General features: G+C 42.1%; 1 protein-coding gene across 1 annotated transcript; it reads right to left on the bottom strand.

Moving 5' to 3' along the window:
* Positions 1–2,291: 2,291 nt before the first annotated feature.
* pomgnt2 (protein O-linked mannose N-acetylglucosaminyltransferase 2 (beta 1,4-)) lies at positions 2,292–19,726 on the bottom strand. The gene is made up of 2 exons (XM_037783597.1): positions 19,378–19,726; positions 2,292–6,703 (listed from the first exon to the last, which is right to left on the bottom strand). Exon 2 carries the CDS (start codon positions 6,616–6,618, stop codon positions 4,822–4,824), a length of 1,797 nt encoding a protein of 598 aa, XP_037639525.1. The 5' UTR covers positions 6,619–6,703; positions 19,378–19,726; the 3' UTR covers positions 2,292–4,821.
* Between the last annotated feature and the right edge of the window lie 1,580 nt (positions 19,727–21,306).

Raw genomic sequence — 21,306 nt, 5'->3', positions numbered from 1 at the left:
TTTAAACAACAAGAAGGAGCGTCAATATTCCACAATCACAACAAAAGCTATTTGGAGCTAAACACGTGTTAAACACTTGTTTCCATAAAGTGTTTTTCTCTGTTTGTTTCTCTGTTTATCTGCTAGTGGCCCGCAGGACGCCTGCAGGGTCAGATATCTGATGTTAGAATCCACTCATCCTCCATAAATACCAGATAAAAAGTGATTTGATTCAGTGATTCAGTTCTTTGCCTTCTCAAATGTAAATCTGAACAGGAGACTGAAAGGAGAAACCTTACTCAGAAGATGTACCGACAATCAAAGAATGGAAACAACAAAGAAATCTTCCCACGACCCCTGGGGATTAAATGTGTCTTTGTGAATTACACACATATGTTGTACATTAAAATATGATCCCTTTGATGACACGTAGCTGTTGTCCACACTGTGCACTGTTTGAATCTTTTGCAAAAAGAACTATATATTATTACTGTACTTTTCCATTTGTGTTTCTGTCCGTGAAAAAATACAAAAAAACCCACCAAAGAATTCACAGCCTGTCACGGCTCCTCTGTGTTAATACCAAAGCTAATAAAACACTGATGGAGGGTGATTTCATGTAATGATGATAAATCTACTCTGGGGAGTTGTTCAAATATTCAACTCCTGCAAAGGAAATGAGGAGCTCTTTCTTCCCCGAGGCTCGTGAAAACACGACATTATTCTTGTTAGGTCTGCAGTTCATTTGAAGCCCAGATCATCCTCCCACTGCTCACCATGTTTAATGTCAGAGATCGATTTAACCTCTTAACCCATCGTGTGCAATATGTGGCTATTTTATGCCCCTTATCACACACATACACAGTCCATCTCTCAGTGGCTGCTGTGGGCTCCCTCTCCTCTCACTCCGGGGAAAGCCACCAACATCACTTAGCGTAGTGCTGCCCATCTGCACCTGTCAGGCAGCATCTCGTCTCTGCGGTTAAGCTGGCAGAAAATAGCCCTGGGAACAGAGAGCACTATGGGAACTGAAGAGAGGAGGTATAGGGGGCCTTCATCCTGGAGACCCCGTGGCTCATTGTGCTGCTGTGATTACTTCTTAACCTGTTCTCTGGGCAATGTGCTCTGTGACAAAATGTTGTGCCTTAATATAAATCAACCTGATATCACGCCAAAGTGTGTAATAGACTTCACCTGTCCAATAGAGGATAGCGTGTCAGGAGCGACGGCGAGATCGAAAAGTGGGCGATGGTGTGCCACTGTGGTTCAGAGGCATAAGCTGGTCTCTGGATTGGTGTGTGCCGCTCATGTTCCTCCGCCATATATTGTTTCCTATCGGCGGGCCACTGTCAGACTGTCACACCAGCACCGCCCCCCGATCCACCCATCCATCCATCATCTGCAACCGCTTATCCCGTTAGGGGTCGCGGGGGCGCCCTGGACAGGTCGCCAGCCTATCACAGGACTGACACATGGAGACAGACAACCGTTCACACTCGCATTCACACCTACGGGCAATTTAGAGTCAACAATGACCCTAATCGGATCCGGAGTACCCGGAGAAAACCCACGCTAACACGGGGAGAACATGCAAACTCCACACGGATTCGACAGTGCTAACCACTGCACCACCGTGCAGCCCCCACCCCCTGATGCATATGCAAATTTGATGCAAATAAGCTTATTTCACGACGAGTACTGCCGTAAATGTTTATTTTTTTATGTCTTTATTGACAATGTAGTGCAGCACAGCGCCGTAAATAAAGGAATCTATGTCCTTTCTTTGGTCTGTTCTGTTGTCGGGATAGTAAAGCAGTAAAGGAAAGTAATTTCATACTTGCCGATGTATGATTTCAAGAATTTAAAGAACAAAATCCAGTTTACAGTTTTTCATCCACTTGTCCAGTGAAAACCACGTAATTCCAGATGTGTTGATGTTTAATGGTTGTGATAAACTGAAGGATGGAAGTGTTCCTTTATGCTGTGTAATGCATCGTCACAAAGCTGAAAACAGGCTGTTTCTCTGACATCATGAAAAGTGGACTTTTTAGAGATATGTGGTTCTCACAGGACAGCAACGCTAAAAACATATGATGACCTCATAGAACATTGCTGTAGATTAAATTCGCCAACAGGATATAAAGGAGTTCAAATTAGCACAAATTGTTCTTTCTTCCAACTGAAACATTTGGTGGGAAGATAAAAGGTATGAGAACAACTTCTCATTTAGCCCTCTTATTGATCAATATATGATCTTGGGTTAAGCATTGTTAAAAGTGTATTGTTGACAGAAACTGCTGAAACAAAACAGATACTGTAAGAAATAAGCTTCTTTATTCAATCACAGTCACTTAAAAAGAAACTCCAACTATTATGCTAATGTAGAAAACAGAGACTTGTACTCTCTCATTTCACTTAGTACAGTAGGATGTCTCCACTGAGGTGGGACGGGGGCACACACAAGTCTAACTAACAATACGAACACATACACATCTAATCCATCACATCCTGCGCACACAACGATGGCTTCAAAATAATCTCTTAAACATGCATCGGCAAACAGAACTGCATCTGAGAACTTTAGAAAAAAGACATCAGGGAAACTGAAAACAAAAGATTTAAGGTCTCAGGTAAAGGAAATGATCTTCATAGTGGCCAGCAGTCAAATATTACAAAGAGGGAAATGTCATGTTTAGAGGATTGGTCATAGCTTCACATTCTCACTCCCAACTCGTCACATACGGACGCTTGGTCAGGACCCCTTAGCGACACTTTTAATGCACTGGGTACCCCTTCACTGGGTACCCATTAATGTCACCTTTTAATGCAATGAGTACCCTTTTAGTGTCCTTTTTCGACATGCAGGGTAGTCCAATTCAAACAAGTTTTCGAATTCGAAGTCCGAATTCAAACAAAACCACTTTAGGTTTAGGAAAATATCACGGTTTGGGTTAAAATAAGTATGTTTGTTACGTAACTTAAGTTGCGTTCGTAAGTTAAGTACGTTACGTTAGTTAACTTACTTACATACGTAGACTAAAATAAGTCAACGTTGACTTGGTTTCACATGGGACATGAACAGCGGACTCACGGGTAAAAGTCCTGTGTTTGTTTGACCCGTCCATCCACTCCTCCCTACGCTGACTTTGTCCAAGTAGGACTATCTGACACACATTAGCTACTGTTAGGGTTCCGAAAAGATGTCGGAGGGAGACTTTTCACTTTGTCGTTCTTTATATTACATCCCCTGACTTCCTCCTTTACTCCCGTCATAATTACTACGGCCACTAGAGGCAGCCCTGCACATAGTTTGGACACATAGGGCTACTGACAAAGCTGACGAGTTGGGAGTGAGAACACACTGCTCATAAAGTACAAGAAAAAAAATACATGACACGGTCGTAACAATGGCACAATATCACACAATGTGTTGGTGGCAGTGTTTTAACTTTCCATTCCATGCCATTCTATAAACCATCTCTTGCTACAGCTCTACTACCACATACTAACACCTCCAATTCAAGTGTCTAAAAACAAAATCAACATATGTTTGCAGTCTAGCTACCAACAAGCAGCACTTCATTAGAAACATGAAAAAACAACTCCAACAGCCAAATTTGGATGTCTGTTGTTCCAATCTAAAATTCAACATTATTCTTAACAGCTACAAAACCTTTGAGGAAAGTACAGACGCACATGGCTGGGGAATTAAATTTTAATTAACACAAGGCAGTGGAATCCCAAGCAGCAACATACCTTGTTATCTTAATGAAAATGCCGTAAAATCCGACTGTCCAGCAGCAAACTGCTGCTACACTAATTAAAGCCTGGCGTAATGGATTCGCTCTCCACAGAAATTATAATTATTACAGTTGCAATTAGTGCCAATTAGAGAAAAAAATCATTTATTCATGCAGGAAAATGGATGTAAATTATTTGTGGCTGGGCTCTGTGGGAACACTTGTGTAATTATATATATATATATATATTTATAACACGTAAAGGAACAACTTAAAGACAGTGCTGTTAAAGAGCAGCGTCTTTCATCACAAAAATGCTCCAGAAGATGAAATTACACATCTCTTTGCTTTCAGGGTCAAAAAACGTTCATGAAAACTCTCACTTAACACTTCTTGTACACAATGTCTTTAGAGATGAGGTTTAAAACGGTATAAATCTGAGCAAATATGAGAGAACATGAGAAAATTAATATGGCATGAATGATGGGAAATGTTGCTTTGGTTTTGGCTAGGTTCTGCAAATAACGGTGTATGTAATCAAACAACTGGTAGATCAACTAAGCCACACAGGCATCACACACGCACGCACACACACACACACACACACAGTAGACACTGGACAAGTCAGAAAACATTAAAAATCTTGCTATTCTAAAATCTTTCTCGCTCTCCACAGAAAAGCTATATTGCATACTGTAAAAGGTAAAGAACCAGTGGTTTTGACTAATACTAAAAAAACATGTTTTATATATATATATTATTTGCACATAAATAAATCTGCTGATTTGAATTCTGGTATTTTCACTAGAGACGTGGTTTAGCACTTTCTTTCTTTCTTTCATAGGTATAGGAAATATACTTTCCATTCATTAAGGGCTGTTGAGTTCTATCCCTTTGGTTCAAGTCTTTTTGCAGTTCTTCCAGAAGTCTCCATGTTGTCTGTGCCGGTCACGGAAACATGACTGTGCAAGAGTTCAGTGGCCTGTTCTCGGATTGTAGAGATAATCACATTTGCCAACCCCCCACTGGACAAATCACTGTTCCAATTTGATTGTCTGGATGACTCAACCTTTGCGTAAAATGCCACAGCGACAAACTGGTACTAGGTCCTGCACGTGAGAACATCTGCGAAGGGGCCCAGGAGGTTCTTGTTGAAGATACACCTGACCCACACCAGGTAGGTGGTGAAGGGCTTAATGTTCTCTGAGAAGGTGTAGTTCTGCTGGGGAAGGATATAAGGCATGTAGGTGTTCTCTCCCTGCTCCTGGATCCACACCTCGTACTTCACCTCTCTCACCTTCAGGTATTTGAGGTTCCACGGGATCTGCCAGGACACTGTGAGTTTAGCCTCATTGGTGGTTTGTACCGAGGTCTGACACTGGGGCTCCCTGACCCGGCCCGGGTGGACTGTGCTGGCCGGCTTTGACTTCTTCACGCTGGGCTTTGTCTTCATGCCCTCTTTAAGGACTTCCAGGAAGGAAGGGATGTCCACCAAAGTGTCCTGATAGATCCGGAAGAGCCACTCTGGGTTGCGGCAGCACAGGTGCCTGGGGACGTCTTTGCTCGCCAGTATTCGCTCTTGCTCCTCCTTCTCCAAGTGAACGATGCCCCCTTGTTCCCAGGGTCGGTCTGGGTGGGTGATGGTGTTCTCCTCCTTGGTGTTCCTCCAGGAGACGTAGTGGAGGTCCATGCCCGGAAGGGTGGCTAGGGTTTTATACGGGGTGTACTGCTCCGGGTTTACAGCGAAGGGGAACAGCTCCACCACGACAGCTCCTCTGGGGAGGAAGAGCGAGGTGATGAGCTGAGCTCCGTGCATGCTGACTAACATGGAAGCACCGCTGATCACCTGGACGATACTGGGGAGAGTCTGGTCCTCTAGGTTTACTGTGACCACTCGCATCTGGTACTCCTGGGCCAGCGTCATGATTAGCTCCGCTTCATTCAGTATCAGCCTTGTTGTCGAGCGACTAAACACAACAACGTATTCCTCCTTTTTCTCATCCTCGCTACTCCCTCCATCCTTCTCCACCTCCTCCGCCTTTGTGATGTTCATTTTCTCCATCAGAGCCCTGGCGAACTGCCGGATCTCATTTCCTGAGACCAGCATGTTGGCTTTGGGCCCCTGCGGTTGAACAAATCCGTACTGGTACCAGGTGGTCATCTTGGACAAGCCAACGTAGGATTTGGTAAAACACATGAGCTTGCCAAAGTTTCTGAGCTGTTCTTTGAGCAGTGGCTGCTTGCTGCTGAGGAGTCGGTAGAGGTCAAAGTGTGGGCCTTCACCCCAGCCCTCCATAAAAACCAAACGCGCCTCGTCATCTAAGTCTGAATACTGTTTCATGGTGTAGTAGGCTGGGATCAGGTCATCATGGAACACGTGCATTAGGTTGTCTGGATTAAACCGGTTTAGGATCAGTGTCACATCTGGCACGAACACGGGCTTAGGCATAAACTTTAAAGCAGCAGCTGGGAGCTCTAAAAAATTGAAGTACTGGGTGTTGTGATCCTCTACTGAGGACAAGTCCAGCAGGGCAGGTTGGAAGCGCCTCGACCCCAGGTTCGGCAACATGACGGAGGAATTGGAGTGGAAGAACACAAACTCCTCGGCCTCGGAGCAGTAGCAGAGGTAGTCGAAGCGGCAGATGCGGTCGGTGTGCATCTTGCCGGTGCAGACCATGCGGGTGCCGTGTTCCTGAAGAGCCTGCAGGGCGACGTGGTAGTCGATGCGGGCCTGCGAGAGCTCCTGGGACTGCCGGGTCATGTGCAGCTCCTCCTCCAGCAGGGTGGCGTGCTCGTTCAGCTTGGAGTACTTCCAAAGCAGAGCTGCGACCACGGAGACCAGCAGCCCGTTAAGGAGCGCGCCCACGCTCATCCTGCAGCCTGCCACTGAAGCCCGCATCACTGCCGCTGCGGACCCACCTCCCGACTCCGGCTGGCCTCCGACCTCAGAGGGAGGCGACGAGACATCCGACACCAGACAGCAACTTGGGAAAGGGGGAAGATGAGGGTTGACCACAGGGGAGCGGGGAGGATAGGGCAAGGTAGGTGAGGAGAAAGCGAGGAAGGGAAAAGAAGAACATAAGGTTTAGAACAAACTGATCATAAAGTCAAGCTAAAACCGTAACTGATTATTTGGGGTGTAAGAAAATATTGAAAAATCAAATATAGTTTTCCAATATATCACCTTACAGTATCGCAATATATCACAATATATTGAATCGTAACCCCTGTATCGTGATACGTATCGTATCGCCAGATTCTTGCCAATACACAGCCCTACTGATTATTGCAAATAATGACCTGATTAACAGTGCAGGAGACACCAAAGAGCACTGATATAATTAACAAATCAATAGTCGAGCCTATAAATGTTGCAGTGCTCTTTACGTAAGCGATACAATGCAGTGATTCACCGGAGCAGGTTTCAGCTCTCACCTTTGGGAATAGCGGTTGTTTACCTTGGCGAACAAATGAGACATTTTCCTAACCTTACATCCCCTGTCACCCTCTCTGGGTATGTCAAGACAAATTACACCGTGAGGAGGCACAGAGAAAAAGAACAAGAGTATTGCTCTCAACTCGGCTCATCTGCATACTGAGAGAACAAGTGAGTCATTGAGAGACTCTAAATCAAACCAACAGTTAACGGCCAGCAGCTGCCTGCAAGCACGAGGCAACTAGCATGCTAAATACCCATCTGAGGGGTAGCTCAACCAACTTACAGCTAAGGTTTCACATCAATTCATTGGTTTGCCATTTTATTCCTCACTGCATGCAACATGCACCAACACACAGCTGAGAGGAGGGAAATGGACGATCTCAAGTCTGTGCTTTGGTATCACATCCAATATGTGCCAAAATGGGATTTAGAAAGCTCTTTCCTACTCTGAAACTGGCCTTCTGATAGAGAGTAAACTAAATCAAGTCAAACTAAACCAAGACAGGACAATTTGGCCAAAACAGCACACCACACACTAACAGATTCATTCATGAACAACAATAGACCCCATTAAAACAAAACGGAAATCTCGCAAAATATCTCGCGATCAAACGTGACTTTAGTGTAATTAACCATGGCGGACGACAGTTAGGAAGAATTAGCGGTTAGTTTTCGCTTTACTTTGTACTGAAAATTCAAGAAGAAAAAATAAAAATGATGGATGAAGTCAAGGAGACACGTTAAATAAACACTTGTGTTGTTGCCAGAAATCAACAAGTTGGTTCTCCATTTCTGAGCTCCATCTTACTACTACTTTATGCTTCGCGTTTTGCATTAGCTCATGCATTAGCCACGGTGGTTGTCCTTCCTTCTTCAGTCAGCTTGGTTCCCAATTGGCTATCGTTGTTTCCCACGTGACGCCGTCATCGGCTGTCCTTGGGATTCCCCACACACAACAGGAGATCCCATCGTAAATGTTGAACATGTTTAATATTTACGATTTGAAATCAGTGCATCCGGGATGGACTTCCGAGTCGATCTGGGATGTAAAAAACACTCTTAATGCACCTCACACCCCAGGAACATCTGGAAAGATAATCTTTAACTCATCAAACAATCAGGGCTTTGCTGATCGTCGGGGGGAATCAGGCCCAAAATCGGCTTGATTCTCGTGAAGTGTTAGCGATAAATGAGCACACACGCAACACTAATTCATAAGTCGACATGGACAACACGCTGACACAAAGCTAGACTGGCAACATGTCGATCTTGGATCAGTAGTATTCCATAACTCACTAAACAACTTCTAGTGCTGCTCTGTCTTTTTCCTAATACTCCTTTTTTATCATGTACACTGTTTCATTTTATTCCCTGTTTACTGTCTTATATGATTTGCACTTTTGCTTTTTTGTTCCCTAGTTGTCTCTCTCTCTCTCTCTCTCTCTCTCTCTCCTTCCTCTCATCCTCCGGTTTCTTGCGTGCTGCCTCTGTTCTGCAGGAGCAGAGCAAAATCCTTGGGCTATTTTTGACATCCCAACAAGTACAATATGTCACTGGCAACAGGGTCACTCTTTGTGATGAAACTCGGCAAATGCACACAGGCACAACATGCACAATTCAAAACACAGCGCTGTTCAGCTGCTCCAGAGAAGAGAGGACAATGTCAACTGAAAAGACAAAATGCATAAAAATGTAGTAAGTCTTACTGCTGAACACTGACATATCCAACCATCTATTGTCTACTTTAGGATGAGAACAGCAATACTATTATAACATGACAGTTACCAAATCCATCAATCTGTATCTTAAATGCGACTTTCTCTACAAGGATTGATTAAAACCCACAGACTGTATAGAAGAAGTGGACGTAGTCTCCGTGACGTCACCCATTGGTTTGTGGACTGCTGTTTTGAAGCCTTGAGTTCGGCATTTTGTCCGTCACCATCTTGTTTTTTTGCAACCAGAAGTGATACCAGAGTGTGGAGCTAAGTAAAACCGAACGCTGAATAAGACGTTTTTAGGTGACTTAAAATGTTACAATTAACTTTAATGAACAGAAAACACACTGTGAAAGGGTTAAAGTTGTAAGACGAAAACACGGACAACTCCCAACGCCGTGGTAGCGACCTGTCAATCACAAGGTAGCCACGCATTAAAGCATCCTCTGCTTTATGGTCTATTTGACTCTAAATGGGACCATAATTTACTAAATGAACCTCACGCTGTATTGAAGAAGACTTGAAACTAGAGATTGAGACCATAAACTCATGTTTACAATGTTTACTGAGGTAATAAATCAAGTGAGAAGTAGGCTCATTTTCTCATAGACTTCTATAATGCACTAAAACGGAGCGTGTCAGACAGAGTGTAAATGCAAGTATATTCAGGCAGACAGTGTGAGGAAAATAAAGTTGTTGTTTTTTACATTACAGCATGTAAACATGTTCTAGTAGAAACACAAAATACAAGTATGAACCTGAAAATGAGCATGATATGGGACCTTTAAATCACTCAGTGCATAATGAGCCTAAGAAAGCATTATGTTATTTCCCATGATAAGATGTCATGGACAGTGGATGTGAATATATACTGTACAGTTGCTTTGATGCTGACGCAGCAGCCAGAATAAAGTGAAATGAAGTGTGAAGAGGATGCTGCTAGTGAGGCTAACATTAGGCAGGCATCCTGCATGCTCCATCAGTCCACAAGGACAAGGGCAGCACGAGGCTCACAGTGCCAGCAGTGCACACTGGCTCCCACAGGGACGCGTGTCAATGCCCTCTGCAATTTTTCCCGAGCCAAGCAACCGAAAGCTTCGAAATGTCAAAGCCACTGCAAGACGCCGCAGCACACACAACACCCTCATTTGCATTAGCACATTTAACAGGCTACAAACAGAGACCTGTTCTCTGGTTCTGGTCGGGTTATTTAAAACATGCAGGTTCTTATCAAGCTAAAAAGGAAAACCTACAACATGAGCGCACTGTCCTGAATCCGCTCTCTGTGTGCGTAGCAATTTAAAGTGACCTTGAAGACAAGTGGCTTTTGTATCTCGTCGGCAGAGTGGAGGAGCGAGCCAAGACACTGCCCCAGAAGAAAAATGTTCAAATTAGGAAAAAGGTCACAGCAGTACCAAATATAATCAAATGTTAGATGAGATCCATCTCCTGAGCTATGCTAACGCTGGGGAATGGTCTCATATCCATATTCTATTTCTGAGTAGGTATGCTATTAAGTAAGCCACTGCTTTTGTGTCCATACTGGTAAGTATGGACACAGAAGCAGTGGCTCTCCCGTTTTTCATTGCCCTCTCCCGGTTTCCTCCTGGGGTCTATTTGGCATGGAGAGGAGGTTGTGTTACTCTTTGCTCTACATATCTGGCATGAAGAGGAGGTTGTGTTGCTCTGGCTCTACATATCTGGCGTGGAAAGGAGGTTGTGTTGCTCTGGCTCTACATATCTGGCGTGGAGAGGAGGTTGTGTTGCTCTGGCTCTACATATCTGGCGTGGAGAGGAGGTTGTGTTGCTCTGGCTCTACCTGTTTGGTGTCGAGAGGTCGTATTGCTCTGGCTCTATCTGTTTGGCATGGAGAGGAGGTCGTATTGCTCTGGCTCTACATGTTTGGCGTGGAGAGGAGGTTGTGTTGCTCTGTCTCTACCTATCTGGCGTGGAGAGGAGGTCGTGTTGCTCGGGCTCTTTCTGTTTGGCGTGGAGAGGAGGTTGTATTGCTCTGGCTCTACCTATCTGACGTGGAGAGGAGGTTGTGTTGATCTGGCTCTACATATCTGGCATGGAGAGGAGGTTGTGTTGCTCAGGCTCTACATATCTGGCGTGGAGAGGAGGTTGTGTTGCTCTGGCTCTACCTATCTGGCCTGGAGAGGAGGTCGTGTTGCTCTGGCTCTTCCTGTTTGGTGTCGAGAGGAGGTTGTGTTGCTCTGGCTCTATCTGTTTGGTGACGCTGGGAAGCTGCTTGACATCCTCCTGGATCCACCTTCTCACATATGGTCACATTATATGTATTATTTTTTGTCATATGGATTGTCTGTGTTGTATTTTTATTATGCTGTTACTCTGTACACACGACATCTATTGCACGTCTGTCGATCCTGGAAGGGGGATCCCTCCTCTGTTGCTCTTCCTGAGATTTCTTCCATTTTTTTTCCCTGTTAAAAGGGGTTTTTTTTGGGTACGTTTTTCCTTATCCGATGAGAGGGTGGTACTGTAAAGGATGGAGGGTGTCGGATCCTGTACAGATTGTAAAGCCCCGCAAGGCAAATTTGTGATTTTGGGCTATACAAATAAATTTGACTTGACTTGACTTGACTTGACTTGACTTCCCTTCACTTGTCACAATTCTCCCATATTTCTCCCGATTTATGGCAAATTTCCACACTTTTTTTCCCCTTTTCGTTATCTCAGCCTGTTTCTGGAACTGAACAGCATGTGTAATCCCTACTGTTTACACCCGGATGACAATACAGCTACACCAACTGTCGTTTCCTCCTGGCGGAAGAGATCAGTCTACGCACGCAACACAGCTTACAGCGCCCGAAGTTGGGCTTTGCTCGATGCGGCGAAAAGCCAGCGTGGACTAACGCAAGCCATTGGAAATAACGGGTTTCAGAGCGCAGTGGTGCCGTTGTCGCCGTTGTGTCTGAAAGGACCTTTAATGAGTGAGAGAAGGAAAGAGAAATGGAGAGAACTAAGAGAAAGAAATACTCAAGCAGATGAATGAAAGGCATCGTTGATAAAAGTACTAAAACCTTGCTTGAAGATTTGCACTTGTACTGAAAAGCTGATCTCAAGTCGGGATCCAGATCTGCTATTTCTAAAGACACATCAGCCTCAGTTGTAGATCAACAGCAGCTGTGATCCAGTAACAACACAGTCCCCCGTTAGCCTAGTTACATCACCATTTGACTCGTACTGACTATCATTTTCTAACAGGAAAATAATTACAAGAGATGTAATAAATTCAAGAGTTGGGGGGGGTAGTCAAAGGCTGACTACATTATGATGACATCTTTGCACTTGGTTTGACATTAACATTCAAATAAAGATCCCAAAGCAGAGCTGAGTACACTCCACTGCACAACGCTGTGCTCACACACTGGCTGATCTGAGAACCACCATATAGGCTACCAGGCAAGTTACAAAACACACAACCTTTTTGTACATCAGCACTTCTGCAGTTGGATTTCTCTGCCCAATAAACCCCGAGGCAGTCCGCCCACATGTGGAATACTTTACATGAAAACGCATACTTACAGTACATACATGCAGCGATGCAGAAAATATCTTTTCTGAGTGAGACATGATTTAGGGAGCAAAGATTTGTTTCGTGTGTGCATTTCTTCTAGAGCCTTGAGCCCACTGTAAAATGAGCACGATACGGGTCTTTTTGGTCAGAAACGTAAAACTGTTGAAACACGCAGAGTTGGATTTATGCTTGATGTATGAGGTATGGTAAATGGAAAAAAAAATATTTGTCTCTTGCCGTTGACTACCGTTCATATTTTTTTTTTGCAAAATAAGGCGGGACTTCGGCTTTCTAATATATTTCTATGATAATGAGTATACATTTTCTCTTGACTGTGTGTTTTCCTTTCATCTTCAGAAGTATTTCCACTGACCTGATCACCACATCCCCTTGGTAAACTGTCAGTCACTGCTCTCTCAGCGCTGACGCTGAAGCTCCGGCTTTCCCAGCGTTACTGGTTAGCATATCTGTTTGCTCTGGAGACGGAGAGCAAAGCAGCCCAAATGATGTGGTGGCAGACTGGAGACTCTAATGCATTTTAATGAGAATCCTGGAAAGCTAAGGGGGGCTTTGGGAGTCGGGAGTGCCGGCAGTAGCCCTGCGCTGTGGCGGCTCATTCGGGCCCTGATGTTCATCATTCATTGCAACTCACCGTCCCCCGTCTTCCCTCCTTCTCTGCATATCTTCCCCTTTTCAAATAATTTCAGAGTGCCTTGACATGTCTCTTCAAAAGAGGAATTAAAAAAAAGAAGAAGAACATCGACTGCATCACTTTTTTTCTTCCTCCCTCCACCTGCTTTTCTTTCCCTTCGGCCACTTGATTGCTGATCTCCTCTGGCCGTGATGATGCGTCCTCATTCGTTGTCATCTTTATTCCTGGACCAAGTGTGGCCTGTCAGGTTGGATCAAGCAGCTAGGAGCTCAGTGTGGCACTATAGGGAGAATTAACGGCCCAGCAGCCATAATATGGCTGTGTAAAGACAAGTCTCATAGCCTTTTCTCTCACTTTACGTCTTTCTCAAACACGTTTGGACAGAAAGACACACACACACTGTCCTGTTACATAAATGCAGTGCAACGCCATTCAGTCTATTGGTGGAAAAATAGGCTGGCTGCTTCATAATGACTGGCAGTGAGTGTCAGAAAATGCCCCTGGTCTGTGTGAGACTCATGGCATGTCTGTCTACTCGCCTACTCCAGACAGAGACTGATTACTCGCCTGATTGATAGCCTGCTACTTAACAACATTCCCTCTGTATCATTCGCTAACAGTGACCCACTATGCCTCATGAAATACAGCAGATATAAGAGCAAAACTGTACACTACACGGTGCTGTCTCTTCTCCCGAGGGACACAAGAAAAACAAAGGCGGATGTGGACAATCTGCAGACTCTGTGTGTGTTTGTGTGACAGACAGACAAAGAGGAACAAAGTGAGAAGGACATCCTCTAACACATAGCACTTCAGGACTGGCTGAGGACAACAGGCAGAAAGGGACCGAAATATAATATCGAGGCTGGATGGACACTTGAAGATATCTGCAAATGCTCACGACTTTATGCTTTGTGTTTTGCGTTAGCTCATGCATTAGCCGCCATGATGGCAGTGGCTGTCCTTCCTTCTTCAGTCAGCTTGGTTATTAATTGGCTGTCGTTTTTTCCCGCGTGACTGCGTCATTGGCCGTCCTCGGGGTTGCCCACACACAACAAGATATCCCAACGTAAATATTGAACAGGTTTAATATTTGAAATCGGTGCGGCCACGATGGACTTCCAAGCCAAGATGTAAAAAACACTCTTAACATACCTCACACCACAGGAATATCTGGAAAGATAATCTTTACAACCATAAAAAAAAATCGGATCTTTGCTGACGATCGTCGGGAGGGGGGAAATCGGGCCCAATATCGGCTCGATTCTTGAGGCGGGGGTGTAGATGGACTCGCAGGTGACGAGGAAGACGTTGACAGTATGGCTTATCCATTTTGCAGAGAGAATTGGAGGTAAGCTAGCTATGTTTTACTATATCTGTTGTACGTTGTTATCTTGATAGCTGCGCTCTGATTACTGTAAGAAAAGCAAAAAAAGCCGCTGACGTTGGGGAATCGGCTCGTGACTCCTCTTCAACTGTGCGAGAGCCTTTGGACGGTGGACCAAAATTTCTGACGTGTCAGAAATTTATCCGACGGTTGGTCGGGAGGAGTTAATCGATCCTCGGTCCCCCCTGTACACTGCATAGCAAATGACGCCTGACAAAGATGAAATTCGGTCCAACTCTAAAATGAGTCGTGCGGCTCAAAATTCGGGCCAGAACTAGACTTAAATCGTACAGTGTATGCCCAGCTTTAGGGAACGTACATTTGCCAAACTGACCACTTAGTTGTCATCCTTGAATTCTTTTCCCTTGTGAAGCCTAGTAAAAAAATTTTGTTTGAAAACATTTCAGACAGAGCCTAAATCTCACCTTTGTGTCGCTTGTCTAAGTACATTTTCCAGTGCAGCGTGTTCTTCGCCTGATTGTGGTGCACCGAGCCGTAAGTGGCTCACCCGAAGCCCGAGGGGGCAACAATGAGCCCGTGCCCCTCTTGAAAACAAACTTTGGTAAGCCAAATAAAGGTGAGATTCATGCTTTATCAGAATTTCAAAATATATTTTGACTTTAGGACTTTAAGGATGAAGACTTAACTGGTTTATTTTGCAAAGGTACATCCGGATAACTTTCCTCAGTGAAAGCACAGAGCGTTTCTATGGGAACCATCCAGGACTGTCTCCCACTCACTAGATGAGACAGTCAACCCCAACAGGGCTAATAGATGTCTAACAGACCAAAGCACTCACATGTGCACCAGAGGGTCCTACATTTACCGACCAAAATATAGAGAGAAAAACAAGAAAACTTGACATCAATTTCAAACTTGAAAAATAAAACAGAAAGTCACTAGTTGCATTGTAGACTTTCATGCAGAAACAGACACAGCCCAGAATGACAACAGACACTTATTAGATGCACCTCTTTTGGTTCTGTATAGAGGTCGTCGTGCCAGAAATCCTGTATTACATTTGACACCCAGGACCGAAGATGTGACACGCATCAGCTCCTCCACAAGCCTCTTGAACTATTATGATCGCCTAAAAAGACCTTTTACAGTGTAAATCTCTCTGCAGAGACGTTTATGTGCACCTTTGCAGAGGTACCCTAATACATAATCTGCTTTCTAACACAGTACTGAACCCCTATACTATGTGTGAGTGCATCCAATGTGACACATTTGAAAAAAGCCACGTAAGTCTGCCTCAGCAGTCAGAGGACGTGGAAATACATGAATATCGGTTATTTTAGAGACGAGACTGCGAGCGTATTGTTCACAGAGGGTGAGCCAAACTCATCTCATTCCTGCACAGGTCAGCGTTTCAGTTTTGTGAAGAGAAGCAGAGAACGGTTTTAAATTATTCCCAAAGACAAGAGCAGGAAATACAGATCAGAGTGACGAGTATAACGAGGAGAGCTCTGGGTCTGTCACACAAGACCCTGTTGAACGTCCACACTCCTTTCAGACATAAAAGAGGGCAGGGGAAACAAAAGAAACTGACAAATTAAATTAAATTGCATGTGGTGATGTAATCGAGATGGGACGAGATTTCACAATAGATGAGTCAGGCCTGCGCAGAACCGATCACTGGCGATCTGCGCACAATGCATGCTGGTTAGATATGATCCCGACTTGCTCTGACGCCATGCACATGTGGACAACGATAACCTCGCGAGATCGAGGCGGCTGCATGTTTTAGAGCCAGGTGCCGCAGTTGCTCTCAACCGACTGCAAGACCCAGGGCATGATGGGAAACTATCGTTTTGACAACAAACACCACATGTTGTAGAAAGTCCAAACTTTCTGTGTAATTGTAAAATTAACACTAGATTGTAGGCTATAAAACGTCGGGTCGTCGGCTTTTTAAGAGGTTAATTAAAACTCGATGCAGCATTTTGAAGAATCGATACAGTATCGCAAAACATAATATGGCGATACTCGTGTGTATCTATACTTTCTTACACCCCTAATGCAAAGTGGCCTCACATGAATATGCAACAGCTTGCAAAACATATTTTTTTTCAATTTTGAGGTCTACAACCACATTTGAATGGCAGGGGGATTAAAATAAACCCCATCAATATTAACTGAAGTGTAGTTGTCACAAAAATCAAAATCAAACTTAAATCAAAGGGCCACTGATGCACCATAGGTATACGCAGGCAAAAGAGTCCATTGTCCATGCAAAATATACGTGTTTCTGATGATTTATTTATAACACAAAGAAAACACGGCTGTCGTTGCCTCTCTTGTTCTGGTAAAAAACAATAAGCCCACCCAGGTGCATGCTGGTCCTTCCTGCCTACCTACCTATATAACCACAGGTGCCCACAGTTTTACACGATTCATAAACAAAATTTAAAATACTAATTTAAACAAGAAAATAGTTCAACTAAACAAATAATTAGCAAAAAATCAAAAATCAAATCTAAATAAATTAAACATCTAGACTAATAAATCAAACAATACTACTTATTATTAGTAAAACAACAACTAAATACCAACGACAAATAAATAGCTCCAACATGAAGTATTGTAATTTCCAGGTGTCTTTCTATAACTGTAGATCTTATATGAGTCAGAGATCCATCTGAAGAATAAAACAAACTCCAGGGACAAGAAACAGCATCTCGCCTTGTAGCTGATGGACCGTAAATACCACACAAGACACAAGCAGCATTGTGGTATTTTCATTTCCACAGTGCTGGTGTCATTGTGGAGCACAGACAGACAAACAGACCAAGAGATACACCTCTCAGCCTGTTTTCATTTGCTCAGTTAACTGCTGAGTTACAATGCAGCACACTGAATGAATATGATTATAATAGGAGCGATTCTTCTTAGAGTTGTGCCCTAAACATTACTTTCAGCCTACATGTTAGTGATACACACTAGGGAGCTGGGTATTGATGCAGTGAGGCAGGTGCATCCACTGAAACTCAATTTACTCCTCTTTATTTGTGGATTGGAGTTTAACTACATTGTTTAAAGTAGAGATCCACAGAATGCATGGGAGTTATTAAATTGAAGAAAAGGATATCACAGCGGGGTATATCGTGGGATAAGCAATGATTTTTTCTTTTCTCAAAAAAATAAAGCTGATGTGCATATTAATGATGACTAGAGGTCAGCTTGAACACATGTAGCGCAAATACACATAGCCAGGTAGTTAAATAGTAAATTACAGGTTGGTAGTAGGGATCCAATCCAACTTTTTCAGTCCACATACTGATACCTGGGCTTTGGGTACTGGCCAATACTGAATACTGATCTGATACCAGTGTTTAATTAATAACCTGTATGCCTCACCGTGTGAAAGTGACTGGCATCATTCTTAAGCCAACATCAGGCTTGACTTAAATATTGCTTTCCCAACTTTGTAAAACAAAATGTGACAAATAAATACAGATAACTGAATTGTTATTTATCAGGGCTTTCAAAGTTAACGCGTAATAACGTGTTAACGCAAATTAGTTTTAACGCCACTAATTTCTTTAACGCCATTAAAGCAACTTGTGATTTTTAGGTTGTAGTGGGCTCAGTTTTAAAGCAAAAGTGAAGATACTGGCATCATATGAAACTAGAAAAACCTGTGGAATCCATTGGTACCAACCATATCATACTAGCTTGGTGCTAAAAACTGTCATGGCCATTTTCAAAGGGGTCCCTTGAACTCTACCTGTGAGGGTTTCTGGACAATATTTGTCATTGTTTTGTGTTGTTAATTGATTTCCAATAATAAATATATACATACCTTTGCATAAAGCAGCACATTTTTCCAATCCCATGTTGATAAGAGTATTAAATACTTGACAAATCTCCCTTTAAGGTTCATTTTGAACAGATAAAAAGAGTGTGACTAATTTGAGATTAATCACGCGATCAATCGTGACTAAATATTTTAATCGATTGACAGCCCTGTTATTTATTATTAAAATAATAAATTGCACACCACCTACTTGCAAAAAAAATCTTCAAAATTAACAGGATTTACAATTCAAGTGTAAATCCTTTTTAAAAGAAGCAACAAATTGGTCAAACAGGAATTCAAATTAAAAATGTAAATATGTAAACATAGAAATTAATTGAATAGATTGGCCACACTGTAGCAAAACCCAATCCAGCATCCCTAGGAGAAGGTAGGCTACTACATGTTCAATTATTTAAATTATAAAATGATGTATTCATATCTATATATATATATACGTATATATATATATATATATATATATATATGTATATATATATATATACATATATATATATACACACACATACACATATATATATATATATATACACACATACATATGTATATACATATATATATATACATACATATACATATATATATACACATATATACATACATATACATATATATATATACACATATATATACATATATATATACACATATATACATACATATACATATATATATACACATATATATACATACATTTATATTTCTATATATACTTATATATATATATACATACATACATACATACATATATATACATATATATATATATACATACATACATATATACATATATATATATATATAAAATACTCATTCATTCACTTAATCTTATAAGCTTAATTTTAATGCTATTTTTTAAAGGTGTCTGATATTATATATAACAGCACTAAAGAGTTCTAAGGACATATACATGTATTAGATAACTAATTAGATATATTTATAGCCTACACATCTGTAAGCATATCTTGAACTATAAGTGTATGCCGGCAGGACACACTCATTTGTGAGATATCAACACCTGCAACAGTGACAGCCAGGCTAACAGCACCGATTGTAAATAGGGTAACAGATAGAAACCATTATGTGGACAGTGATTCTTACCTGAGGTCTCAGTGAGAAGGTGTCTGCTGTGTGTGAGGACAGCTGAGCGGTTAGCTCATCAGGAGGCAGCTCAGAGTCTCCCTCACCGGGCTGCAGAGACGATCCTCCACATCAACACCAGCCGGGTACCGTTAGAGGAGATGAACAGAAGATTAGCGGCGGACACGAACACTGTTAGTAAAAACAACCGCGTGTTCAGTCACTCGGTTGTCCGACTCCCAGGCGGTGCTTTGCGGTGTTGTTTACCAGCTAGCCTAGCTGGCTGTCACAGAGCAGAGAGGCGGAGAGAGAGCAGCTGCCTGGATACCGACTCCGCTCTGCTGCTGCTCCAGCAGGCTCCGCCCACCACCGAGGGAAATCGCGCGCTCAGATCTCGCGATAACACACGACCTATCTAGTTTTAGTTTTATTTAGAAACTAATTTCATACTTTATTTCAAAAGTTCAATACAATATATTTGCATGTTCACATTTTTCATTACAATTCTGTAAAAACATTTTATAGTATACAAATTATACAAAAACAAATTATAAATGATACAACAAATAAAATGTAAGGAAAGGAAAAGATTAATAAAAACAAACAAACAAACAAAAAACATTTGGGGTCTGTTAAACAATTGGAATAAATGTAAAATGTCTAAAAAATTTAATAGTTTTAGTCAATTCAGAATTTTTGAGTTGTAAGTTATCAATCATGGTCATATTATGTTTTTAAAATCAGTATCTTTAAAAATAAAAAAGGAGGGTATTCTTTTAAGCCATATCATTTTATGTAAATAATATTTTGCTAGGATAATAATCAAATTAATTATGTAAATCTCATCTGCCGAAAAACTCGGATTGTTGATAATGAGTAATATCTCAATCTTTGTTAGTAACAACCTCTCTAATTGTCACATCTGCCTCTGATCTAATTATTTCATGTTGTGCATATTTATCTGATACAAAGAAGTATTGAGATTTATAAGGGGAGACACCACAGGCGAAAACAGTGTTTTTTATGCACTGGTCAATTTTGAGATTTTAAGCTATTTTGCTTCCATAACATTTCTTCTTTCAGACTAGTGGATAGAGAACATCCAAATACACATTTAGCTGTTTATTTTATTATTTGCGTCTGTAGATATCTCCTAAAATCACCATTAGATGTTGCCTCATTTACATATTTAAACATAACATAGGGTGAATTAACCTAATGTGGGCCATTTTTTGCATTTCAGACTTATTTATTATATTATAATAACAGATTATATTATGATATGATGCCAATACATTAAATCCACACCCAGTACCAATCTGAAATCCCCAGGATGTGGTCTAATCAAACCAAAAAAAAGAACATAGACATATCAGTACTCTCATGCCAAGTATTCTCAGACAATGACAGTCATGTCTGAAATGTGGGACACTGAAAAGTCTGTTGAAAGGCCTAAAATCACCTTAATTAATGTAGGAATGTATGTTTGAAAGGGCTTCAAAATTCATAATAAATCTCAGAGCTCCATGGTAGACAGTATCCAGCATGTGTAGGCTTTGAGAAGATGCATATGTAACGTCCCCATAGTCCAGCACAGACATGAAGGTGGCAGCGACGAGCCTCTTTCTGGCCTCTAAGGAAAAGCAAGACTTGTTTCTAAAAATAAAAACCCAATTTCAACTTACGTTTTTTCACCAGCTGCTGAATGTGAGGCTTAAAAGACAGAGAATCATCAATCACGATTCCAGAAGAGTGAGAATGAATGAATGATTTGGAGTAGTTGCCTGAGTGTTCATGGATCATGTGTCATACTAAGTAAGGCTGTATGTTCACAAACGACCACTACAGTACAAGAGCTGTTGGAAGTTTGAGTCTAACTGTCCAAAGAGAGTAAAGGGAGACAGAAATAATCAGGGTTAGATCTCAGAAAAGCACGAGGCAGTGTAGGTG

This window comes from Sebastes umbrosus, chromosome 11 (genome assembly GCF_015220745.1).
Source record: "Sebastes umbrosus isolate fSebUmb1 chromosome 11, fSebUmb1.pri, whole genome shotgun sequence".
Lineage (NCBI taxonomy): Eukaryota > Metazoa > Chordata > Actinopteri > Perciformes > Sebastidae > Sebastes > Sebastes umbrosus.
Note: the sequence above shows the minus strand (reverse complement) of the source record. Positions and strands in the feature narration are given on the sequence as shown.

What these genes read in the sequence shown, in the direction of transcription:
- pomgnt2 (XM_037783597.1), bottom strand. Translation starts at nt 6,618, where the DNA reads ATGCGGGCTTCAGTGGCAGGCTGCAGGATGAGCGTGGGCGCGCTCCTT.